At 44.6% G+C, this 26,986-nt stretch overlaps 1 protein-coding gene and 1 non-coding gene across 3 annotated transcripts; both read right to left on the minus strand.

Annotated features, from left to right (window-relative positions):
• Positions 1–1,354: 1,354 nt before the first annotated feature.
• Positions 1,355–17,397, minus strand: RNF114 (ring finger protein 114). 2 transcript variants are annotated; one of them, XM_036825832.1, is made up of 6 exons: positions 17,220–17,392; positions 12,988–13,138; positions 10,814–10,920; positions 10,379–10,493; positions 4,710–4,817; positions 1,355–3,184 (listed from the first exon to the last, which is right to left on the minus strand). In XM_036825832.1, the coding sequence occupies exons 1-6, from the start codon at positions 17,357–17,359 to the stop codon at positions 3,119–3,121; spliced, it is 687 nt and encodes a 228-aa protein (XP_036681727.1). In that variant the 5' UTR covers positions 17,360–17,392; the 3' UTR covers positions 1,355–3,118. The 2 variants fall into 2 exon arrangements, with proteins under 2 accessions (XP_036681727.1, XP_036681728.1); XM_036825833.1 differs by lacking the exon at positions 4,710–4,817 and having other exon boundaries at positions 17,220–17,397.
• On the minus strand, positions 6,219–6,353 carry LOC118882166. Its single transcript, XR_005016715.1, has one exon. It is a non-coding gene; the product is annotated as a small nucleolar RNA SNORA70 (small nucleolar RNA).
• Positions 17,398–26,986: the final 9,589 nt, after the last annotated feature.

Genomic DNA, 26,986 nt, shown 5'->3' on the forward strand with positions numbered 1-26,986 from the left:
TTCACTTCCTAACTTGGGGAAATTACACTCCCATGCAATATTACAGGAAAGGGAGAAGGCACAGGTGGAGAAGGGATAAAAGGTCTAGATGCTTCTGTAACCCTTTGGACTTCCGGCTTCTAGTTTCTTTATAAAGTAGGAGGTATTTACTATTTATGAAATAGCTACCATTTATTAATCCCCTACCACGAGCACTTAACAGTCTGTAATTATACATTTGATTAGTGTATAAATCCCCAGTGGCTACCACAATCCTGGCTCATAATGGGTGCTTAGTAAACACCATATATGCCTGAATATAAGGAAATCACAAAAGTTTTTTGGTCAAACTGAATGTGAGAGCTTTTACCACTGAAGATGAAATACTTCTAATGCCTACTTATTTTTAATTATACTATATTTAAAACAAGTGTAGAAATATATTGTCTAGTCATACATTTTAAGAAATAGTTTGATCCACATCCATCTTTGACATCAGAGTAATTGACAACATCAGAGTAACTTTTAGAGTTATTTAAGTGTCCCAGGCACGTCCTAGTCCTACTTGAGTTGCTTGAGAGCTGGCACTTCCTGTATCTTGTGCATGATGCTAGAAGTCTTACCCCAAGGCGTAGGTACCCATCCCTAAAACATCTGATTCCCCCACAGCTGCTCCTCTTGGAGTCTTCCCTTCAATTCAGAAAGATAACTCCACCCCCCAGTCATTCAAGCGCCAAACCTTGGTGTCATTCTCTCATGGCAACTCCTCTCTTGCTTTCACACCTTACCCTCAAAAAATATCTGACGGAATCAGACAACTTCAGCACCCATGGCTACACGGCCCCAAGCAGCTGCTGTCTCCTGCCCGGAACCGCCAACAGCAGCCTCCCTGGTCTCTGCTTTCCCTCTTTCCCCGCTGTTGTCCCTTCTCCACATGTAGGAGACAGATCCTATTAAAACCTATTTAAGTCGGGAGGGGGAAGTATTTTCCAGATGTCCTACAGCCAGCGGCAGAGTGCAGCACGGAAACACGCCCATGACCTCAGATCTTCACGTGTGGAACCCTCTACTATGATGTCCTAGGGCGGCCGCTAGGGCACCTGAAGTCGTTTCATGGAACATGGCCACTTCTTGCCTCACGAGAGCTCCCAACATGGGGGGCGGGGTTCGGCGGGGAAGGGGGTTCGTTCTCCAGACAAGACAGGCCCGGTGAAGCCTGCCGGTGAAGCGTCAGAGCTGAGATCAGAGCCAGATGGGACTCACTCGTGACAGACAAGACCTTCCCCTTAAAAAGAGCAACAATCTTCCGGAGGCCCCCCCAGGCCCAGACTTCAGCAAATGGTGGTTAATGAAAACAGGCATTACAGCTTACCAGTTGGATAAATTATGAAATTTATTTATATTTCACCTTTTAAAAGCCAGAACATAACAAATGTCACTTTCTGGAAAGTCGTCTTATTAGAAATACATGAAGTGCACTTAATACAAGGAACTCAGTTTCTTGGTATCACCAGTGAGACCACCATCGTCAGGTCCCGCAAATGAAGGTTTTGTCAAATTTCCCTCTGAACTTAGACTGAGATGAACTTCTTCCAGAAATTACAGTGAAGAAGCTGACCATAACATCGGGGCCCTCCCAAGCAACAGCACATTAGAAAAAGTTCCTTTGCCCCCAGAGGGCCCGTCTTCGCTGGGCCCTGGGCATGTGCAGCTCTCGCTGGCAGGCAGCGCGAGGCCCACAGCGCAGTGCACAGGCCCAGAGCCCCTTGTCATCTGAAGCCTCAGCCACTGACCATAAACAATGTCCAGATTCAGACAAGAGGTCTAACAAGGAAAAATGAACCTAAAACCCAGATGCCTTTTGGTGGATCAGAAGCTCCGCTCCTACAGATTAGACAGCGCTTAGCCTTGTATTTATTAATATTCGTGAAACAGTCGAACTTCAAGCTTCCGGAGCTATTAGCAAAGCAAGTTTCCAGTGGACAGTTTCCATTACCGACTGCTCCCAGGAAGTGTGCTGTGCCTTCTGAACAGCGTGTCTTGTCAGAGACAGCAGCGGCGATGCCAGACCTCCCCAACCCCTCTGCTTTAGGAGGCAGGTCTTCACACACCAACTTACGTGTTGAAACCAGTTTTATAAGGAAACCATTCGTGATAGAAAAGCAACACGCAGTTTAATCTAAATTACCAAATAAAAGAACTAGTATCCACTGGAGCGCCCAGACTTCTTATTCATTTGAGGACTCCTTTTTGTGCTTCAAGGACAGGAACATAAGCAGGCTCCCCAACAGAGAAGCAAACATAACCAAGTCATTGGAAAATACTTCATTAGTTTGAAAATCAGAACCAAAAAGCTATGGCCCTCCCACCTCACTTAGGTGACCCTCCTCCCCACTTATGGATAAATGGAGTTTAACTTTCCTAAGCCAGAAACACTTACTTTCACTAAAAATATGTGGTTACACCTTTATCCTAAAAAGGCACCATGCAGGCATTTAAGATTGAACCAGTTACTCCTAAGGGTGTGCAGGAATGGTAGGAAAATATCACTAAGCAAAACTTCCAGCACCAGAGCATGTTAAGTCCAGAACATTCACCCCAACAGGACGTGTGAAATGTCTCCCATGAGGTAACTCCAGCTTCTGGCAGCTGCTGCCAAGGACCAACTAACAGGAACTTGCACAGCACAGAAGGAGCTCCATCACTGATCAGATGCATTATTGCCAGAGCTCACACACCCCGGGGACAAGGAGAGGAGATGCTTGTCTCATCTGTGCTATTCATGACCCAGAAAAGGTCCTGGCTGGCTCAGAGGACCTGAGAGGTCAACATCGAACACGAGGCTCAAATGTGAAACAAGGACAGGTGGAGAAGCTGGGTTCCCTTCCAAAAAGGAGGGAGAGGCTGCAGGACGTGGCTGAGGAGCAAGACCAGACATGTGACAAACAGGGTAAACAGTAGGGGAAGAGCCCAAAGGAAAGGAGGGCTCTGATCTGGGGACCTGTTCCCTGTCGGAAGTGACCCTGTCCTAATACCACGGCTCACTTCCAGGTCTGTTGTACGTTTAGGTGGAGGAGTCACACGTTTCCCGCTGAGCACGTAATGGAAGCTCTGGAACACGAGCCCCAGCAGAGCCTGCTCACTGGTCGATGATGGAGCGCTGCAGCACCTGGTTCATCATGTCCTCCTCATCCACGTCGTAATCCTACGGGCAAAAAAGACGCTCAGCCTCAGCCAACTGTGCGCAGCTGCAAGAACTCACTTTCAGTCAGAGAAGCAGGGCATGTGAGCGGTGGCTCTGGAGAGGGGCCAGAGGCCAGAGGCCAGCTCCACGGTCTGCCATGCCGGCTGCATGACTCTGGGAAAGTGCTTGATCTCTCTGTGCCTCGGCTGCCTCATCCTGACGATGACCATGATGACGGCTCCCTCAGACGGGAGGGTGGGGACCAGAGAGCACCTGAGTGAAGCCTGGCACAGACCAAGCGTTCAGACCTGGAGCGCTCCGAAGTGAAAGCAGCCTTTTTGATTCAATGAGGCAAAGCTATCTACTTGGGAACTGTATTCATCTTTAACAAAACGACAGTTATTTTGAAGTCTTGAGTTTCAGATACTCTGTTAAGCCGAGAGTAAAATACTCTTTATGACAACTCAGGAAAGAGTCATGCTTTCCTTCTCAGGTCCTGAAACACAGTCATTAAGACTGAATACTAGGGGCCTGACTGGCGGCGCAGTGGTTAAGAATCCGCCTGTTAATGCAGGGGCCACAAGTTTGAGCCCTGGTCCGGGAAGATACCACATGCCGCAGAGCAACTAAGCCCGTGCGCCACAACTACTGAGCCTGCGCTCTAGAGCCCGCAAGTCTGAGCCCGCGTGCCACAACTACTGAAGCCTGCACGCCTAGGGCCCGTGCTCCTCAACAAGAGAAGCCACTGCAATGTGAAGCCCATGCACTGCAACGAAGAGTAGCCCCCGTCACCTCAACTAGAGGAAGCCCGAGTGCAGCGACGAAGACTCGATGCAGCAAAAAAACAAACAAAAAAACTGAATACTATTCTAAAATCCGAACTTGACATCTGTATATGCAAATAAAAGGTTTACTTTAAACAGCCGGCCGGATTTGTCTGCCACTACAATGCCAAGACAACAGTGTGCTCTTCAAAACCACTCAGCTCTAGAGAAAGGATGTAAACCTGATGACCACACTTGGCTCGTTGGTGTGTTTCGTTTGACCTGAAGTACTTTGAAATAAACTCGGGATACGTCATATGAAATTCTGCATTGCCAGCTTCCTGGGGCTGGGGCGGGGAGGAGCCTGGCAGTGCTGTGCCTGTCTTCCCACACAACAACAGTCAGCTGGCGCTGCGGGCTGCACTACCTGAGTCACACACCGCCCAGCTTGCCATTCCTTAGCAGAGGCACTTCCATTACTTGCCTGGTTCCCGTGGGCACCTGAGCTTAAGGATCCTAAACCAGGTTCCATAACAGGTAGAAACCACATACCGAAGTGGACAAAAGTTTTGGAAAACATAAAATAAAAGCAAGCTTACTATATCTCAGTCTAGATGACTGGCCAGTTCATCTTCTTAAATACCACACAGCTGTCATTCCAGGGAGCCCATCACATCAGTGACAAAACTCACCAAGGAGGCCCACAGTTCTCCAGGTAAGAGAAGGGAGGGAGCTGTGCCATCCCCCGGGGGAAGGAGTTAGAGCCCAGGCTCCAGACTCACCACGAAAGTGTCGTAAGAAAACTGGTGCCGGCGCTGGATGTGCTCTATGAAGTTGGCGCTGCGGTAGTTAGGGTCTCCCCAGGGCATCGAGGCACATATCGGACAAACCTTTCAATAAAGAAGCACGGTATCAGGTACTGGATGTCTGAGCTGACATCAGCCCTCTGTGGCCTGTGTCCAGCCACCTTTCTTCCAGGACAGCTTTCCTGACCACCAGTCCAGGGCCTGGTCACATCTTCAAGTGCACATTCACATCCCAGAAGACACCGTCAGTCTCCTACTCGAGTCAAAAGGCTTAGGCCATGATACCACCCATTTTTGATCCCCTACTGAGGTGAGAACACTGTGTCAGCCTAGGAGGAGCCTAGACTACGACCTTCCAACCCAGCACACAAAATGATCTAAAAGCACAAAGAAAACCAAGGAAATGACAGATGAGCAACATCCCAAGGAAGTAAAACACAGCCTTACGTGCTGTTTTTATAAAGTAAATGCTCAGACGAGGGGGCTCAGGCTAAAGGGCCTTCACACAAGAGGTTGATTTGGGCTTTGAAGAGCGGGAGATATTTGGAAAGACAAAGAGTACATGGCAAGCAGCCATGAGTCTGGCTAGAATGGAAAATTCACGGCGAGGGGCAGAGAGGGGGGCGGGGGGAGAAGTAGGCGTAAGTGGTCTGGCTTGACAATGGAACCCCACCATCTACAAGGAAGATATGTGACCAAGGGGGTTGACATGAGATAAATGCGAAATGGTGAAGGAGCCAGGCAGGCGGCTGGCGCTGTGGAGGAGAGCATGATCAGAACCAGAGTCTGGGGAGGAGGAGGCTTCCAAAGGGAAGGGCTGAAACACTGACGTTTAAGGAGTTCTGCAGAAGCAGAGGAGCAGAACAGAGGACCAAGGGCTGAAGGAAGTGAGGCTTCAACAGAGCCAAAATAATCAGAGGGATTTCAAGAAGCCAAAGGAGGGAAAAAAAGGACAAAAAATTAGGTTGCAGTACCAGATACCACAGAGTAGTTTAGCAATATCTATCAAAATTATGAGTGTACTTAACCTTTGACCAAATTAATCCATATCTAAGACTTTATTACTATTCTTTTTTTGTTAGGAAGTGGGATTCACTGATGGGTCTCAGTGAGGAAGGGACAGGGCCAAGGTCTCATGAGTGCCTCTGTCCAGGGGCCACGATTAGGGATGTATTTGACCCCAGAGCCATCTGGGATGAGCCACTTCTCAGCCGCCACGGCTTCAGATTCATCTGCATTACACTTAGTAAATCCCCACTCCTTGGAGATGCAGATGTCCTGGCGGCCAGGGAACCTGAACTTGGCCCTGCACAGGGCCTCAACCACGTGCTCCTCGTTCTGCAGCTTGGTGCGGATGGGCATGATGACTTCGCCAACGAAGACTCTGGCTACTGTGCCCGAGGGCTTTCCCAAGGCACCCTGTGTACCCGTCTGGAGCCTAGACTGGGGACGGCCTGAGGCCAGACATGAATGTCCACTGGAAAGGGCTGTCTCCAAGGTCCCTTCGGGCAACCCGTACAGGCAACAGGCTGCATACACTACCAAGGAGGCTGCTCTTTGCAGCCATTGCACACCGGGCCCCCACGGAGAAAAGAGCACGGTCGGCTTAACTGGCTGCAGGCTAAGACTTTATTTTTCAGACATACGTAAATATAGGCAAAGGTATGTTAAAATCTATGACAGCCTTTAAAAATGTACTATGAAAAACTTCAGAACTATAGGAAAGTAGATAATAGTTTGATAAACCATCCCTTATCCCCAACACCTAGATTTAAGTTTGGCATACTTACTTCAGCAAAAAATGAAGCATTTAAAAATAAGACACAACAATTCACCCTTAACTGTTTCAGAACAGTCTTAAAAATATGTTTCCCTTTACAAATACAGTACTATTTATTATCTCACCCATCGATCAACAATTTTTTTTAGTAGCATTTAATATCCAGTCTTTCATCAAATTTTCTGATACTGTCTGGAAGTAACCTTGACGTTTATCAATAAGGGACCAGTTAAATCATGGTACAGACAAGTAATGGAAAACTGAGAAGCTCATTAAAAAAGAATCAGATCTACATGTACTGACGTGGACAGATGTCAGCAACATTGCTAAGTGTGTAGAAATGAGCTGCCACTTGCATCCAAAGGGGGACAGAAGAGGAGGACAGCATGAATCATACACTTGAAAGCTAGAAATGTCTCTGGATGACATAATTTTGTATTTTCCACACACACAGTGGAGCACTACTCAGAGGCCAATGAGCACTCCACAGAGGTGTCTCTGATGCTGTTAAGACAGAACTGGTTTAGGAGCCAGGACACTGGGTTCCAGTACTGGTTCTGCACTAACCAGCTTCACAATGTGGGCAGTCCACTTAGCGTGCGTGGTACGCTGGTTTCTTCACTTATTCACTTCCAGAAATGAGTGCAGGGGAGACAGTGGTAGGAAATGAATTTGAGTAGCTCTATCATTTGACTTAACATCCGTTTTAGTTTTCATAATTACTAAAATAGTTGAGCTTATCTGGCTAACTTTAAAATGGAAAATGGGTAGTGGGGGCAGGTGGTGGTGTCTGTGTATCTCTGTGCCTAAGCTCATTTGCTCTTTCAATTAGTAATTGGTTAATAAGAACCATAACTGAAACATCTTGAAGAAGTAGCTGAAAACTTGGCTTTGGGGTGTTTTTCATAGAACATATCATGCTTAGTGCAGACAAAGAATGTGTACTGAGCAGCTATTCTGGAATCATAGGAAAAGAAAATGTCTGGCCTCAGGCCGTCCTCAGTCTAGGCTCCAGACAGGTACACAGGGTGCCTTGGGAAAGCCCTCGGGCACAGTAGCCAGAGTCCACGTTGGCGAAGTCATCATGCCCATCCGCACCAAGCTGCAGAACGAGGAGCACGTGGTTGAGGCCCTGTGCAGGGCCAAGTTCAGGTTCCCTGGCCGCCAGGACATCTGCATCTCCAAGGAGTGGGGATTTACTAAGTGTAATGCAGATCAATCTGAAGCCCTGGCGGCTGAGAAGTGGCGCATCCCAGATGGCTCTGGGATGCCATGGCCATTCCAGATTGGCATCTGCCTCAGAAACCTCAACACTCATCTATGTAATAAAGATACAGATCTCAGAAGGACGGGTATTAGTATCAAATGATGGGGCTGTTTATTTTTGAGAGAAAATAATCAATTCTTTGTGACTGATCTCATGAAAGGCCGGCAGGCATGGTGTGGTGTTTTACTTTTACACTGGGTTTACTTCTATTATACAAAAATGACAAGTGGTAATATAATGCATGTATTACATCCAAACATAAACTAAATTGCAAAAATATAAAAAATACTTGAATAACTGATGGTATAGAGGGAACCAGGAGTCTAGGGGAAGAGGCCACAGTCCACTTCTTATACAAGGAACTGACTACATACAAAGAAACAAATTTTTAAAATTGTAGCGAGGTGACAGAAAACAAGGACTTAAGAAGACCAGCTGGGCCCCTGGATAATGTGATGCCAGCAGTGGACGCTGGACTCTAAAGGGATAAAGGAGAGAACATGGAAGAGACAGCAGCAGCTGACAAACCAAAGCTTGAAGGAAAAGAGAAACTGCAGGCTATATAGAGAAAACAGTGGATCAAATATTCCTCCCACCAATTAGACAGGGAAGACTGGGCATGTCTGAAGGAAAGCAAGTGTTAGGAGCGGGTAGAGAGAAAAGCTGAAGGTGACAGGAGAAACATGGTGGGGAGAGGAAGCCTCAGGAGCAGGGCAAGGCCCTAGTCTCAGTCCTCCGCCTGGATCTGAGGATGTGGGCAGAGAAGAGGCAGACTTGCAAAGGAGCCTTTTCCTCAGCACGAGGGAATGATAAGGACACAGAACGAGGGGTGCACACTCAAGTGTTCACAGGAACCCGGCGGGAAAGGCAAACAAGCAAAGCAGGATGTCTGTGAGCCATCCCATCTAGAGGGGCCAGCACTATTCAGAGCCAGCCAACTTTTGCTGGAACTTTTAATTTCTCAAATGTAGAGTATCAAGATTGAGAAATCTGCTGATTTTTAAAGTTTGGGGAAATGAAATTGTGTATGGGCCAGACAGGCTGCCAGTCTGTGACCTCAGAGATAGATCAGAGAGCTCCTGAGACAGAACGAACAGAGAAGAAAGGAACACACACCTGGTACTTGGAACTTATTGAAAAGCAGGACTCACCATTATCTGTGGAAAAGATGGGGACAGTTCATGCCAGGAACTTAATGAAAAGAGAGTGCCCAGAATAGCCACCAGACAGTGTGTGTGTGCGCCAGCGGCAATAGGGCCTGGCTGAAAACAGTGTGCTCGCTGGGCCAAGCCAGCCCAGTTCCCTAGTTTGGGGAGTTGGGAAAAGCAGAGAGAGGGGGGATTCATCTGTGGAATCTGTCATAGCACAACATTAAGAGTCCAGGGAGCCCAGTGTAAAAAGTAGCTGTACTGACCAGAATTTGGACTTGGCAAGGAGTTCAATAAAGAGAAGATTCAAGGTATTCTCAAACAGACTAGCTGAATCTTAAGATTTAAGACAGAAAAACACAGAGTGCCATCAGGCCTAATTCTACTAGCAAAAGCTCATGCAAATTCTCAAGTCTGTGCACCATCTTTTACAGCAGTGGAGCTGAAGATCTGCTCATAAAACTTGCTACATAGTTCAACAGAAGCAGTGTGAGATAAATGGGAAAACAAACAAAACTATAGAGAAAGTTGTATTAAGACCTAGTCTGTCAATCACATTAAGAGGGAAGGATAACACTGCTGAGATGGACCAAATTCAAACTTTTTTTTTTTAAAGAAAACTACATGTCAGCCTTGATATATAAATTAAATATCAAAGGACTGATAAGCACTTTCCTAATAATTTCATCTATATTCTCTTTCCCCACAACTATGAAGACGCTACTCAAATGGAAAATGGCAGCTTTATGCAGACGCCATGGGATCCAAGTTAACATTACCAACAATGGGAACAACAAACATCACATGACCCGCCTGATGTATACCCGGACGTGTAGCATCCCTGCACGATGTAGCACCCCTGCACGTAATCATGAAGAAACAGACAAACCCAAATTGAAGGGCGTTCTACAAAACAACTGGCCTGTCCTCTTTAAAAATGTCAAGGGCATGAAAGACAAAGAAAAACTGAGGACTAAAGAGACATGACACCTAAATGTAACTCACAGATCCAGGATTTGGGGGCCAGGGGAGATTGCTATGAAGGACACTACAATTGTTAAAATTTAAACATGAATTCCAAAGGAGATATTAGATTGTATCAATGCTACAATTCCTGAATGTGAAAATCAAACTCACAAAAAAATGTGGTTTTCTAAGAAGACATTACTTCTTCTTAGGAGACATGTGCTGAAGTATTTAGGGACAAAGGGTCATGATATCTGTAACTTATTCTCAAATGGTTAGCATAAAATACGTATATAGAGTATGGTTAAGCAAATATGGTAAAAGCTTATTAATCTGTGACTCTAGGTGAAGGGTACATAGAGTTCATTTAACTAACCCTGTAATTTTTCTGTTAAGTTTGACTTTCTTTCCCCATAAAAATTCAAAAAACAACAACAACAAAAACCCACATAACAAAACAAAAAACTCAAAGAGTTACTCTTACCACAGATTTAGTGTCCGTGCTATGGAACAACTTGCAGTGTTCTACAAGTCCTTCTTGATCAAAATTCTTCTCGGGACAGTAAGGACAAGGAAACGTATAACGGTTTGGGACATTTCTGGAAGATGAAAGGCAGGAAAAAAGAAGAAACCTCTCTGTGAGTACCTTTCCGCACAATTTCAATCACTGTACCCTCCCAAAAGGAGCAAAGTTCACTCAATGTGTTATGACAGGGGTTCTGATGATCACTTATGCATCAGGTCAAATGATTTGAAAGTAACAGCTCAGCTAATATTTGAAGTGAACATGAGAGTCCTTCTCCACACCCACCCCAAAACAAAACCTTAGGTCAGCTTTAGCCAGCATAACAATTATACCTCCACTTTCCAAAACTCATGAAGAAAGACGTCCACCTAAGAGAGTGACAGAGTCATTTACCTTGGCTGAAGGGACACATCCTTGGTGGTGGCCTTCACACCTTCCATGATGTAATTCTGGTATTTGGAACAGGTGGCCACATGCGCACGGATCTTGGATAGGAAGAACTTAAGTAGGAAGAATCAGAGCCCACAAGTTAGTCAGGATCTTGTACCCAGTCCAACATAGTCCCAAAGCGAAGGCAAGATGAAAACTAGACCTATATCACCCTGGCAAACAATCTCACCAGACTCCTGGCTATGCTGATGGGACTGAAACTCTGACTGTTGCAGGGTTTCTGTTAATACCAAGCCTGATGTTTTACTTGACCAAACAAGGATATCTGCTTCCACTCTAAAATCACTCTCAGAGAGGTTTGCTTTATTCATGATATGCTCTCTGCTCAGAGACACTCCAAACCCAGTGAAGTTTTTAAAGTTTTCCACACTAGCACTTAAACTAATCTCCTTACACAAGCCAAGAACCACATTCCATTATAAGTGCGGCAGAGAAAAGTGATGATTTACGTAAAAGGGATAAAGGCTAGTAATCCTAGTTAAACAATTATATCCTATCACCAGATTGTGATAAATGATCTTACAAAAAAAAATCCAGAATCTGAATTCTATTTCTCTAATAAAATCTAGTCTTTGCAAGATGGAAAGAGAAAAGAAAACCCACAGGAAGAGTGCTTCATCACAGGTGATCTAAAAAGAAAGAAAAAGTGTAAGGAATGAAGAAAAAGGAGGTAAAGGGAAGATAAACATTTTTGGAGGTATAATATAATACAATCACAAAGCATACAGAAATTTTTAAAAACTCATCATGCATACATAAAGAAAGATGAAGGTAACAGGAAACTTTATTTCAGTATATTGAGTTTCTAAATCAAAAGAAACTACAAGGAAAAATATGTTTCAGTATTTGAGCTCTGGCTTACCATGATGCTTCTTTCTGTCTTATCTCCAGCTAAAGAACTTGACCTCAAGCTGTCTATCAAAGAGCTCCCAATTAAAAGGGGTGGGAAAGAGCCCTACTCAGAACCGCAGCCACTGTGTAGCCCTAGTGCTAAATCACTCTGAAAGGAAAGAAATGGTAAGGTATATCCATTTTATGGCTATCCGTATTAAGGTGTTAAAGTAATGAAACTAACATGCGAGGATGTCAAAGTCATTAAGTAAAAAAGTTTTCAAAAGTGAAAAGAACTTGCAGAAGTATATATTATAGTATGATCCTATTTTGTAGAAATCCCACACTTGTGTTCGTCAATGGGCAGAAAAATGTTTTGCAGCCTTCTAAATTGAAGCATTTTTAAAGAGGTAATCTCTGGAGTGGGGAACAAGCCTACATTAGTTTATATTTTTGTGTTGTCTGGAATTAATAAAATCATAATGATTTAAAAACCAATAATGCTGTGTATATCTCTTTGAAAATAAAATGTTGTAACCTGTGCAGTTACAACAGATGTTAAAATAAATATTCTTGACTCTAACATGGTCATACAAAAGGGTATGGATGCATTTCAAATGTTAGATATTGCTATTATAATCAAATGACTTCATACTGACCTTTGCACTACAATTCCTCCTTGCCAAGTGCTAAAAAGTTGAACAAGTTTTATATCTTTAGTAATATACATTATAAAATTTCCCCTCAGGACTTCCCTGGTGTTCCAGTGGTTAAGACTCTGCACTTCCACTGCAGGGGGCGCGGGTTCCATCCCTGGGGTTGGGGAACTAAGATCCTGCATGCCGGGTGGTGTGGCCAAAAAAAAAAAGAAAAAAAGAAAAAAATTCCCCTCAAACTCATTGCAGCAGGTAACTTTGAGTCACTGACTTCATTTTATATTTAAAAAAATTAAGAAATATCATTGTCATTATATTCTAATTAAAACTGTGCATGCTGCTTTGGGAAAATGGGTCTTCTGCAGGAAAAAACTGGGACAACTGATTTCTATGGCTTTCAAAGCTAAACTATGTAATATACTAAACCAATCTTTAAAGGAAAAAAAACCCCACCACAACCAATTAAGGTTACCAAAATGCAACAGCACAGCCACTGCCACAGATAACCAGCATGCACACGTGCTGTTAGTCACTTAGTCACGTTCTAACTTCAGAAACAACGTGGCAACAGATCTACATTTTACCCATCTTATAGAAAGACACTGACTCTTCCGTTTTACTTCCACATACATTTTTACGGCAGCCATGGCAAGAAGTCTCTGTGCTCTCAATCTGCCGCTCGAGCTCCACGGCTCGGACGCCAGGTGCCAGAGTGCTGCGACACACCCCACAGACAGGCTTCTTCGGCTTCAGACATTCCTGCAGGCATGCAGAGCAAAAGCTAGAACAAGACATACAGAGAACCTGCGTCATGCATCGTGGAGACAAGACAACAAAAATGGATAAACTTTTAAAATGACATCAATGAATAAAAAACAACTTGCTCCCTGCTCTTGACTCAAATACTGAGTCCTTCTGGGCAAGAAAAAGGGGGGGAGGGTGTTCCTTGCAACGAACACACAGGTCCAGCAACAGAAATAAATGCAAACTCCCATGACATGGCAGAAGTTGCTACGGCACAGTCTTCAGACCTCAGCCCCTGCCGCTGAGGGATCTTGGTGGGATCTCCTGAACTTCAGTTTCTCCTCTGTGAAGTGGCGATCATAGTACCTACTTCTAGGATTGTTGGGAGGGTGGATTATGCATAGCACACTCTTACTACAGTGCCTAGCACATATGAAATGCACCACAAACAGACGCGGCTATCACTAGAGGTGAATGCAAAGCACTATGGAAACACAAAGTCAAGAGCAACAGTTGTGACCCAAGAAGGACAGAGCTGGTAAGACTTCAGAGGCAGCATCTGCGAAAGAGCCTTAAAAGAAAGAGTTCAGTGGTACAGGAGGGGAAGAATATTCCAGGCCCTTAGACTTAGACTTTTATTTCCTCAGATGCATCGTGAGTGTTTAACAGCTTTCCTCATAAGCAGTAGGGAGCCAGGTGTTTAAAACAAGGTAGCAACCAGACCAAATTCAAGTTTTAGAAAAATAACTCTGGCGTTATCATGAACAATAGAGTTGTCGGCTTTAAAAATTTTTTAGATGAGGAAAGACGAGAAAAGACTTGATGTAGAAACCAAACAGATGGCCAAAGGCAAGAAACCGCGAGGCAATAAAGAATTCAGGAAATGATTCAGGGGTAGAATCAGTAGGACCTGGTAATTTACTGAATTTGGAAAAGCAAAGAAGTCAAAGATGACCAACTTTCTGTCCGAAGCCTAGACAGGTGGTGATACTCAGATACGGTACAGAGAAAGAAGGACTAATAAGGCATGAAAATACCCTGGCTACATACTCAACCTGACAGACAAGACAACAAAATCTGCCAGGAAGAACTCAGGACATATAATCAAAGGTAATTTGGGCATCTGACCATTTTTTACTGTCTCTAAAAATTTTCTTCCTTTTTGTTATTTAGCTAGATGTTAAATGCTGCTAGACAAAATTCTAAACCAGGATGGGAGAAGGTGAGCGGGTCTAATGATTCACAACCGAGGGCACAGTGGTGAACTAAACAAAGTCCCTGTCGTCATGATGCTTATATTCCAGAGTAGAGGAAAACACAAGTGTTAATTTCAGATAGTGATTAAATATATGAAGGAAATAAAACAAGGCAAAGAGATCAGCTGCGGGGGAAGGGGATCACAGAAAGCTTCTTTAAGGGGGTAACAGTTGAGCTGACACCTAAAATTATGAGGAGAGCCGCACAGACGTGGATGAAAAGAGTTCCACAGAGATGACACCAAGTGCAAAGCGGGAACCAAAAGGTAGAAGGGAAGGTCTCTGAGGCCATGATGTGGTAGACCACGGGGAGAGGATAAGTGATGAGGTTAAAGAGGCAGATGGGGCCTTATGGCCATCATTTGTTGTACCTCTTCTCAAAGGCAGATCAATAGAGTAACCCAAGAGAGCACAGAAGATCCCAGAGAGCATAATGAAATCAAACCCAGCTTGTAGATAAAAGCGGCTCAAAGCCTCCCTTCAAGCATACACCGAGATTCAGCTCAGAGATCAATGTTCACAAGCCACTCTGTGACTGAGTCATGCCCGACGAACAAGCCTGCTTTTAAATGGCCCCTGTATCTTGGACTGGCTTTTAGTTTCCATTTCCTATTTATGGGCCTTTTTCTAGTTCAGCCTTCTAGATGCTCCACTTCCTGTTATAATGCTACTTAGAAAATCCTTCTCTTGGGCACCCAGCCACCTGCCATTCTCCAGCTGTACTCCACTAAGTTGGAGGGGGATGTAAAATTCAGGGCCTGAAATAAAGTTTTATAAAAATTCAATGCCCCACGCAGCCGGAGCTGCAGTGATGCTCACTTCCAAGCACGAAAGTTAGCAAAAATCAACCAGGCAGAGCAAAAAGCACTTGGCTGGAGCTAAGGGAGACTTGGCTGCCCTCACAGAGGTGTAGCCATCTGTCTTCAATCAGCACTGAACTGATGAACACATGGAGCTAGTATGGTGAGTATAGAAAAGAGCCAAGGTTTGAATCCCAGTACTGCCCCCTGACCTCTGACCTAGGAAAGGTCCATCTGGCTCAAGGAAACCTCAAATTTTGCTGCTCTTCAGTTGGCAAATTGTGCTGGGTCAATTCTCTTTATAAATGTTAATTGTAAATGAAATCCACTGAATTAATCCAAAATTAGGTAAACATAATAAGGAGGACTGATCCAAGGAAAAGAGGACTCAACGAGAAAGCTACCTAGGCTCCACTTCAACTTTCACAAAGTATGCTTCCACCACTAATTTCTTAGTTCATTCGTTTCTTACTTGATCACTCCCCCTGCCCCCACCCCAGGTTTGATCTCTATAATACCTTCCCATCGCACAATGAATTTTGACAAAAGTTTGAGCATTAGTAGTACTTATTTATCATCAATTCACTGGACTGTGAACTCCATGGGCAGAATCACCTTGTTTCCTACTGTGCCCCCAAATCTGGCACATAGTGAGCACACAAATACTTTAGCCAGTTGAACATAAGATTGGAAGATGGTTGCTCAGACACTACGTTGGGCACCTGGGACAGAAAGAGGCGCAAAACAGACATGATCACTGCCCTCGTGATCTCTAAGTTTTGCTCTGTGCAAGGTAGTTGAGAAAGAAACCCCAGGAAAGAAGCAGAGAGGTAATTTAAATGGGGATGGTGACAAGGGAGGTAACTTAAACTGGGACTTGAAGTCTGGAAAGGATCTGGGATAGTGACGGGGGAGGTGCAAAAGGGGCAAGAAGAGTTCCAGGCTAATTGAACTGCAAACAGGAACAGCCTGAAGCTAGAAAGAGCTTGGTGCACTTGAAGAAGCAAAAAGCAGTCAGTGTGCCTGAAGAGCCCTTGCCAGGTGCCAACTGTTCTCTGAACTGGCAAACAGACACCTGCAGTCCATCTGGGGAGAGGAGACAATGGTGAACCTGCCCTAAGTGAGCCTCAGTGCCCTCACCCGCAAGATGGCCTCCAACCCTCTTCCCCTGCAGGAGTGCTGCAGAAATAAGAATGCCCATGAGGTCCAGTAGGTGCCTATTGTGCCTACTGACCAACAGAGGGGTCCTAAGACCAATACCAAGATGATGCCCGTGACGAGCACTGGGGAAGGCCACAGAGGAAAATCCAACTCCCAGTAGCAAGAGGAAGGTAGCCACATTCTCTACAGTTCTTTCAACTTAAGCGTCTGATGTGTGTCTGATGGAGCAAGGCTTAGATTCAAATCCAGCCAACCTCAAAGCACCTACCCCAGAACCTGTACTGGACATTTTCACACACATCTCCTTTAGTCGTTATAAGCAGTCTATTAGCAATATGGAGGCTTTATAATTTCAAATACAGTGCAACAAACCTCGTACCCAAGTAGGAATGCTAACAATCCCTATCTGCCAACTCCCCACCTCTTTCACAGTGAAGGGCAGACTGGTCAGATCTACATCAAGACTTCCCTTTTGTTCTTTTGGTCTAGTCCGGCGTTTCCCCAACTGTAGTGAACATTAGCATTACTTGGCACAGCTGGACACATGACGCCATACACAGTGTACTTCAGGGGCCACGTACAGACTATTTAAGGGAAACTGGCTCCCCAAGAGCCGACTTTAGACCCTACCAAACCCCCAGCAGGGTGCGACTCCACCATCGCGCGTGGGAAGGAGCCTGGCAGGCTGCCTGTAACACAGCAGGCGCTCAACAGAAGAGCGGGATACTTGGGTGTAAGCAGGGCGGAAGAGAAGACCACCCCGCCAACTTCCACGGGCCTCCAGGAACTCCATGTCCTCTCGCTCCCGCCTCGAGACCCTCCCTGCCGAGGCCTCGCTCCTCGGCTCCATTTTCCTCCCAGTCAGGCCGCCCCCCCGACCGGCCCCTGACCCTCCACTTACACGTGTCCACAGGGCACCTGCACGGGCTTCTCGTACACCTCTAGGCAGACGGGACACGTGAAGCGGCCCAGGGGGTCGGCCTCCGCCGCGGGCCCTGCCAGCTGCGAACCACCATCACGGTCCTGCAGTTGCGCCGCCATCTTGCCGCCGCTGAGCGCAGGGCAACGGCAGCCTAGAAGGAGGAGCCCGAGGGGAGGAGCTAGGGGCGTGGTTTATGGAACGTGCGTCGGGCTGGGGGCGGGGCTAGAGGGTGGGCCGCGCCTCCTGACCTCTCTGACGGGAGGGAGGGAGGGAGGGAAATCTGGAAAATGTGGAGCCAGATCCAGAGACTGGCTTTGTGGAACAGGCTTTGTGCTTCAGCCACTGTTTCCCAAATTTAAATAGTTATTACTATTACTTAATATTTACTTATGCACTATTACTGAATCTTTCTCTTCAATCGAGTTGTTCTTTCTTTAAACTTCAGCAAACAAATTTTAAAGGGAGATCTGTTATCACTCCCAAGCTACAAATAGAAAATCAGTATCACATTTCTACAGGACACTGGAAAAATACAATGGAAACAATACAATCTTATAAAGTCATGCTGGATACTGTTGCCGCTGAAAAGGGAGATTAAGCATGATTAGAGAGGTGCTGAAGACAGACTACCACCACACTGAGACTTCCTAGTGAAAGCAGAAGTAATCTCTATCTCCCTTAGAGTCAAACTATTTAAAATTGTGTCCACATGCCTCCTGGCCATGGGGTCCAGCTCCAGCTCTGTATAAGATGGGGAGCCTCGGGTTTGAAGAGAGAGACTAAACCTCAGTCTTGAAAGGAGCAGGCCTAGAACCCAGATGTTTTGAATCTCAAATTTCTCCACTTTTCACTGCACCAAATTGGCTCTTGTATATAGCCCACTTAACAAAAGCTACATCTTTTTAAAAGGCAGGCTCTGCTAACAAGTCTGTGTGGTTTTCTTAACCAGGAAAGTCAATGATCAATTAAACTCCACCCTGAAAGGCCACAAAGCCCTCACAGTAATGAGTCTGCACAGGACAAATAAACCATGTTTACTAAGCCAGATAAATTGAATGCAAATTTGCGCCTCATTTGTCCCATTCTCAGTCCTCTGGGTTGATTTTGCTTGACCTGCTGGCGGCAGGAGGATTATTTTTAGCTTGCCATGTGGGCATCTTTTCACAAACGAATAACCTGGCGGGTAGGCAGCAACCCTAGAGGGCCAATGCTTACGTTTTACCATTTCTTTTTCTTGTTCCTATGCCAGGCACCTGTGCATCTGACCTCTTCCCAGCCAAAAGTGCCCTTTCTCCTCTCCAGGGATGGGGGTGCTTTAGTGGGGGCAGAGGTGTGTTGTGGGTATTTATAAGCCTTTGTGTTGGCTTTGTAGCTGCCACCAGACCCTGTGCTGAGAGCGGGGAAGACGGTGAGGGCAGGGGAGTCCCAGACCTGGGCTTCAAATCCACTGAGTGCCTCCAGTTTGGGCTCTTGAAATGAACTTTCCATGAGCTCGTACACTTAGTCACAGAGACAGGAGGACAGGATTGAAATAATACTATATTAATAGTGAACTTTTTGTATGCTTATTATTCTAAGCACTTTACATGAATGAATCCTCAGAGCAAGCTATGACTTAGGTTCTACTACTCACATTTTACAACTATGCAAATCGAAGTACAGAGAGATTAAATTACCTTTTAACACAGATGGAAAACCGGAGTCAGGATTTGAACCCATGCAGTCTGGCTTTGGTACCTGTGCATTTAAGAGTGCCAGTCATTCTCAAACTCTTACATGCATCAGAGTCACCCGGAGGGCTTCTGAAAACAAGAGTTGCTGGGGCAGACCCCCAGAGTTCCTGATTCAGCAGGTCAGTAAATCTAGGGTGTGGCCTGAGGATTTGCATTTCTAACATTTTTTCCAGGTGATGCAGCCACTGCTGGACAGGACTGTACTTTGAGAACCACTAACCTACATTATACGCCACCGCCCCCCCCCGGCCCCCAACCCCAGCCCCAGTCAATGCTGAGACTAGACTATATGTGCAATATCCCTTCCTATTTTTTCTGGGCATTCTCCGTGAAAATGTCCCCACTCTCCCTTTCTTAGCTTGCAAATGTATTGCCAGCCCTCCTCATTCCCCACAATCACACTGGCTGTTTTTCAAAAACAATCAACCTAATAATGTGTGTCAAATGAATGGATCTTTCTCCTCCCATTTTCCCTTAATGTTCTTGAGGAAAATGTTTCCCACAATCATCTCTTCCTCTTTAGTTTTTGGCAGCCTCTCTCAGATGGCCTACATCATCTAAGACCCTCTTGGGGTTCTGATGAGAGCCTGGAGTGGGGAAGGGTCCTGCTCAAAGGCTTCGCAAACTTGATTTTTACTGCCAAGGGAGACTCATTCATTCAGGCAACAAAGAGTCCCTGTGGGCCTACTGTGTGCTGGGCCCTCCGGTGCCGGGGATATGGTGTGAGGGAGAAAGACATGGTCTCTAATAGGCAGTGAGGTAGGTGGGTGGCGACAGATGGTTTAAAAAATTATTCAACTAATAGTGATCCTAAGGAAAATCAATGGGAAATCTGCTCCTGTAATCTTCTGTTATGCCATGATCCAGTCCCGCCATGCCCACACTTCTTGCCCACAGAAACTGTGACATAGTGTGTGTTGCTTAAGCTGCTAAGCTTGTGGTCTTTTGCTATACAGCAACGGATAACTAATACAACCTCTTCGTGGGCGATTTGCCTATAATTATCCAATTTACAAGAGCACACATCTTTTGATTTATCTTTTCTATTTTTAGGACTTTCTCCCACAGACCTGCATCATCCAAAACTGTGGCTATTTACATTTAAAAATTTAAATTAAAAAACAAAATTAAAAATTCAATTCTTCAGGCTCACTAGTCATATTTTTAGAGCTCAATAGCCCACGTAGCTAGTGGTTACATACTGGACACAGCAGATAGAGGACATTTCCGTCATCACAGAAAGTTCTGTGGACGGTGCTGCTATAGACCAACTCACACTGACATGTAGGAAAGATACATACACACAAATGTCCAGGACAGCATTGGTCATAATAGCAAAGTGATTAATACAACAGATACAATTACTGGTATGTTAACTCCATGAGGAAAGGGATTTTTGCCCATTTTGTTTACTACTGTATATTCAGCTTCTAAAACAGTACCTAGAGCATGGTAGGTAACTCCATAAGTATTTGTTAAATGAATATACAGCTGATAAGGAATGATGTTTGAAATATAGTTTTGATTAAAATAACACCAGGGTGCTGAGTAATGCAACTAATATGTGTATATGTTTGTGTATGATGAATAGATGTCTCTGGGAGGTAGGGTGACCAACTATCCCAATTTGCCTGGGGCTGAGGGGTTTCCCAGGATGTGAGGCTTTCAGTGCTAAAGCTGGGAAAGTCCCAGGCAGAGCAGGATGAGTTGATTACCCTACTGGAAGGATTCCAGAGAATCCAGTACAAGTGGCTATTATCAGGAAGTGAAACTGAGGGCCTGGGGCCTAGGTTCTGGGCCTGGAGCAAGACTTACTTGTCATTCTCTTCCCTATTGTATTGTCTAAACTTTTCTATCAAGTTCATGCATTACTTTTTAAGTAAAAAAATAAACAATGGTGCATTAGGCCCTGTGGGAGAATAGTTGAGATGAATTAGACATGACGCCAGCCCTCAAATCAAGAAACCCTCAGAGTCCTCTCAGCCTCAGGTCACATTTAAAATTTATTACTATGCTTATCTAAAGTAGGAAGAATTTACACCATTATGCATTTCTACATTTATTAATTTATGGGTAGATAATTTCGTCCAGTTCTTCAGGATTGCCAAACTGGGGACTTCCCAGGTGGCGCAGTGGTTAAGAATCTGCCTGCCAATGCAGGGGACACAGGTTCGATCCCTGGTCCAGGAAGATCCCACATGCCGCGGAGCAACTAAGCCCGTGCGCCACAGCTACTGAGCCTGCGCTCTAGAGCCCGCGAGCCACAACTACTGAGCCCACGTGCCGCAACTACTGAAGCCCGTGAACCCTAGAGCCTGTGCTCCGCAACAAGAGAAGCCACTGCAATGAGAAGCCCCTGCACCGCAATGAAGAGTAGCCCCCTCTCACCGCAACTAGAGAAAGCCCGTGTGCAGCGACGAAGGCCCAAAAATAAATAAAATTAAATCTTTAAAAAAAAAAAAAAAAGATTGCCAAACTGGTAAGAGAGCCAGGAGGAATTCCCATCTGCACCACTAGGGGGCGTAGGAGTACCTCACAGGCTCACCTGGCCTGGCTCAACTAGGTGATCATGGCTTCCCTTGCTCTTTACAGTGTCTTAAATGTTTACTGCCCCTACCTCTATGGCTTACTGTACTTAACATGGAAGTAAAAACCAAAAAGAAAAAGAAAAAGACTGGGGGAAAAAAAAGGACATAGTCTCGGATTGCAAGGAGTTTTTATTTTTATTTTATTTTTTTTTGCAAGGAGTTTTAACATGAGTGACACTGACATGTAAATGTCTATTTAGGGAATTCCCTGGTAGCACGGTGGTTAAGAATCCGCGTGCCAATGCAGGGGACAGGGGTTCGAGCCTTGGTCCGGGAAGATCCCACATGCCGCAGAGCAACTAAGCCCGTGCGCCATAACTACTGAGCCTGCGCTGTAGAGCCCGCGTGCCACAACTACTGAAGCCTGTCCGCCTAGAACCCATGCTCCGCAACAAAAGAAGCCACTGCAGTGAGAAGCCCGCGCACCACAACGAAGAGTAGCCCCCGCTCGCCACAACTAGAGAAAGCCCGTGCACAGCGACGAAGACCCAACGCAGCCAAAAATAAATAAGTAAATTAATAATAAATAAATAAATGTCTATTTAACCAATAACTTCTAGGTGTCAGGTATCCTGATAGGTGTGGAAATTATGGCAGAGAATGATTTGGATATAAACAGGAAAGACGCAGGGGATGACCACGTAAAAAGGCTGCTTCCAGAAAATTGCAGTTCATCAGTTACTCCACCAGCTCATTGCTTTTGCACAGCATTTTACAATTTGTATTATATCAAGGGTCAGCAAGATCCGATAAGAACTAAAACTGAAAAATGGATATTATGGTTGCTCCTGGTGATGTCTAATCTACTTTCTGTCCTTTGGTTGTTTTGTTTTGTTTTTTTTTTTTGGCTGCGTTGGGTCTTCGTTGCTGTGCACGGGCTTTCTGTAGTTGCGGCGAGCAGGGGTTACTCTTCATTGTGGTACGCAGGCTTATTGCGGTGGCTTCTCTTGTTGCGGAGCACGGGCTCTAGGCACACGGGCTTCAGTAATTGCAGCACATGGCCTCAGTAGTTGCGGCACGCGGACTCTAGAGCGTGGGCTCAGTAGCTGTGGTGCACGGGCTTAGTTGCTCTGTGGCATGTGGGATCTTCCCAGACAAGGGATTGAACCCATGTCCCCTGCATTGGCAGGCAGACTCTCAACCACTGCGCCACCAGGGAAGTCCCTGTCTCTTTGAATTTGCCTATAATAGGCATTTCATGTAAGTGCAATCACATAATATTTGTCCTTTTGTGACTGGGTTCTTTCACTTAGCATAATGTTTTCAAGGTTAATCCATGGTATAGCATGCGTCTAAACTTCATTCCTTTTTACAGCTGAATAATATTCCATTGTGTGGATATACCATATTTTGTATATCCACTCATCTGTTGATGGACAAGGGTTGTTTTCACCTTTTGGCTATTGTGAATAATACTGCTATGAATATTGTTGTACAATATTCTGCTCAAGTCCATGTTTTCAATTATTTTGGGTATATACCTAGGACTAGAATTGCTAGGTCACATGGTAATTCTTTTTAACTTTTGAAGAACTACCAAACTGTTTTCCACAGCAGCTGCACCATTTTTTATTACAACCAGCAATGTACAAGTTTTCCAGTTTCTCCACATCCTTGCCAACATTTGTTATTTTTTTTCTTTTCTTTTCTTTTTAATTATAGCCATCCTTGTAGGTGTGAAGTTGTATCTCATTGTGGTTTTGATTTGCATTCCCTAATGGCTAATGATGTTGAGTGTCTTTTCATGTGCTTATTGGTCATTTGTCTGTCTTCTTTGGAGAAATATCTATTCCAAATATATATTCCAGTCTTTTGTCCATTTTTAAATTGGGTTGTCTTTTTTTTTTTGTCCACGCCCTGCATCATGTGGGATCTTAGTTCCCCAACCAGGGATCAAACCTGTGCCCCCTGCAGTGGAAGCTCAGAGTCTTAACCACTGGACCGCCAGGGAAGTCCCTAAATTGAGTTGTCATTTTGTTGTTGAATTGTAGGAGTTCTTTTTTTTTTTAGGAGTTCTTTATATATTCTGGATATTATAAATTCTACTCTTCTGAGCAGCATAAATGCAAGGTGCCCAGGATTGAGCAGAAAGACATCAAGCACAACCATGTTGCCCAAACATCTGAGGCCTACTGTACACCCCAGCCTAGCAAGCCCCATGAGTCTGAGTCAAAAATAATCCTAGCTAGCTTGTGTTGAACTATCACTCCGCACGGGCACCTGTATTAGCTCATTCAATCCTTGGGGGTAGTTAGTTCTATTAACCCCATTTTGCTGATAAGGAAACTGAGGCCCAGCGAGGTAACTAGCTTGTCCAAAGTCACATATAGTTGGAAAGTGGCAGAACTGGGATCTGAACTCAGGCCTTTTGGCTTCTTTTCACAAGTCCCATCATTCTTTTGGCACTTCCTTACTTTCCGGCTCAATAAAATGTGCCAGCCTCACATTGTAATTTCCCTGCCCCAGCTCTGACAATCAGTTGTTTCTCCAAGGCTTGGTTCATTTTAGTGGAGAATGGTATTTAGAAAGCAAGATATGGGTGCTCAGTGCTTATTGCCACAGCGGTGTCATTTTTTTCTTTCTTTCTTTCTTTCTTTTTTTTTTGCCATACTGCATGGCTTGTGGGATCTTAGCTCCCCAACCAGGGATGGAACCTGTGCCCCCTGCAGTGGGACCAGGGAGTCCTAATCCCTGGACCGCCAGGGAATTCCCCCCCCCCCCCCCTTTTTTTTTCTAACAGTGGTGTCATTTCTCATAGGCTCCCTCAGTAGACAGAACTAGGAAGTATATCTACATATAGTGTTTATAATTGCAAAATTTCACTTAAAAATCTGGACTTCCAGCTCCTCTTCAGAAACCTGAATATCTGATCATGATCATCTGGGAAATTGGCAACAATCAGCTGGAGGATGGTAGGGGTTCAATAATTTTTGTTTTCTCACTAAAGTATTTATTGAATGCCTACTGTGAGCCAGGTGCTATGTTGTATTACATTACTACTAATTTCTGGTACTATATAGTATGAGATGATAGTACTCTAGTACAAGTTATGCCTACCTTATATGTTTGTAGGCAGTTGAGTTTTAATTTCCAGTCCTTACTTTTTATTGCTTTCTTCCCTCTAGCTGGAAGGAAAGCTGGACATGCTTACATGTCCAAGTCACTCAAAGCCCAGTGCAAATGCCACCTCCTCCTTGAGGCTGTCCCCAATTTGCCGTCTCAGATGTCACTTCTCCATTCTCTAAGCTCTCTATCCCTCTCATAACGTTCGCCACCTTCTATCCTGAATCACTGGTTTTTAGTTCATCCTACTCCTAATTTATTAATATTCTCTCTCTCTCTCTTTTTTTTTAAAGTATTTATTTATTTATTTATTTATGGCTGTGTTGGGTCTTCGTTTCTGTGCAAGGGCTTTCTCTAGTTGTGGCAAGAGGGGCCACTCTTCATCGCGGTGTGCGGGCCTCTTACTGTCGCGGCTTCTCTTGTTGCGGAGCACAGGCTACAGACGCGCAGGCTCAATAATTGTGGCTCACGGGCCCAGCTGCTCCGCGGCACGTGGGATCTTCCCAGACCAGGGCTCGAACCCGTGTCCCCTGCATTGGCAGGCAGATTCTCAACCACTGCGCCACCAGGGAAGCCCAATATTCTCTCTTTTTAAAAATAGTTATTTATTTTATTTATTTGGCTGTGCCAGGTCTTAGTTGCGGCAGGCGGGCTCCTTAGTTGTGGCATGCGAACTCTTAGTTGCGACATGCATGTGGGATCTAGTTCCCTGACCAGGGATCGAACCCGGGCCCCCTGCATTGGGAGTGTGGAGTCTTAACCACTGTGCCAGCAGGGAAGTCCCTTAATATTCTCTTTCTGATAAGGAGGCTGTATGCTCCTTGAGGGCAAGGGCTGTATCTGTCTTGCTTGTGTCTGTCTCTGCCCTTTAAATCGAACATCAATCCTGGCACATTGTAGGCATTCAATGAAAATTTCAGTTGGAAACAAATGCTGTTGAGCTCTCTAATGGGTGTGCTACTAGTAGTAGTGTAGTATGGCAGGTAGTAGTAATATAATTGTGAGCAAAGCAGGTATACTAGTTTTGTCCTCACAGAGCTAACTGACTTCTAGGGGAGAAAGATATTAATAAAAATCATACAATATGTATTTGTAGAATGATGTAAAAAACATGATCTGTATTTGCATTATTGTCCACAGTTGGCTTCATACATGTGCATACATACATACGCACCCTTAGAAAATATATAGTATCAGTTGATGTTTTGTTTTCCATTTCAGGGTGTGTCTCTTTTTTCCTTCCAAAATATGCCTTGCAGAGTTATGTAGGTTTACATTATCCTTTTTAAGTGATACATAGTAGTCATTAGTGTGGCTGCACCATTCCCTTATTGATGGACATTTAGAACGTTTCTGGGTTTTGTTTTTGCATTACAAACAATGATGCAACAGGTCTCTTTGTGCACTTACGCTTTTTCTCTGGTAGATTCCAAGAAATCAAATTGATGGGTCATAGGCCTGCTTTTTTTTGTTCATTTTTTGCTCTACATGTCTGTGTCATTAGAATTCATGCATTACTTTTGTGATTTAAAAAAAAAACACTAAAAAATAGAAAGAAGATGGTTCATGTTGCTGGCTTTTAGAAAGTAGAGGTGCCTAATCATTGTTACATGACTGTTACATAATCTGCTAATCATTATGTAATAAAAGCTGAAAAGGGTGCTCCCGTGATTCCATGTCACCAAGCAGAGAACTCTCAGCCCTCCAGCCCTGTCTAAAAGATGCGAAACATGTCTCCCTTCAGAGACTTTGGTATTTTTCTGATATGAAATGTCACCGAGAATCAATGGCCAGGGTTTCCTACCGGTAAAACCTTCTTAAAAATCTGTTTTCTTTTTTGCTGTCACAGAACCACAGAGCTGGAAGGGACTTATTAGCAGCCTCATGCAGTCTTGTAACAGTTTCCAAAGGACAGTTTTGAGTTGTTGCAAAGGCAGAGGGTTTGGGTAGGACAGTTTTTCTCAGCTGGAATTCCTGTAAACACCATCACCTTACAGGTGATTAAGAGAGGAGCTTAAACATGAGCTGATAACAGCTGAAGTATACAAAGACCTTAAGTGATGCTCAGACAGCAACAGCTAAATATAGTAATTGCTGCTGTTTGAATAGCTGGTTGCTGGTTCTCCAAATGCTCTCCCATGTATTATGTCATTGACTCCTGAGACAAGACCCACTGACTTTAGCTGGGGACTCCAAGGCTGTGAGAGAATCCTGCAATCAAGCAACATCTGTTGGGTACCTCCTGTTCATGTGCAGAGCTCACAGGAAACAGAGATAAATAAGAAGCTCCAGGTCTTGTGGGGGGTGTCTGGTTTAAGTATATATATATATATATATATATATATATATATATATATATATA

This window comes from Balaenoptera musculus, chromosome 15 (genome assembly GCF_009873245.2).
Source record: "Balaenoptera musculus isolate JJ_BM4_2016_0621 chromosome 15, mBalMus1.pri.v3, whole genome shotgun sequence".
Lineage (NCBI taxonomy): Eukaryota > Metazoa > Chordata > Mammalia > Artiodactyla > Balaenopteridae > Balaenoptera > Balaenoptera musculus.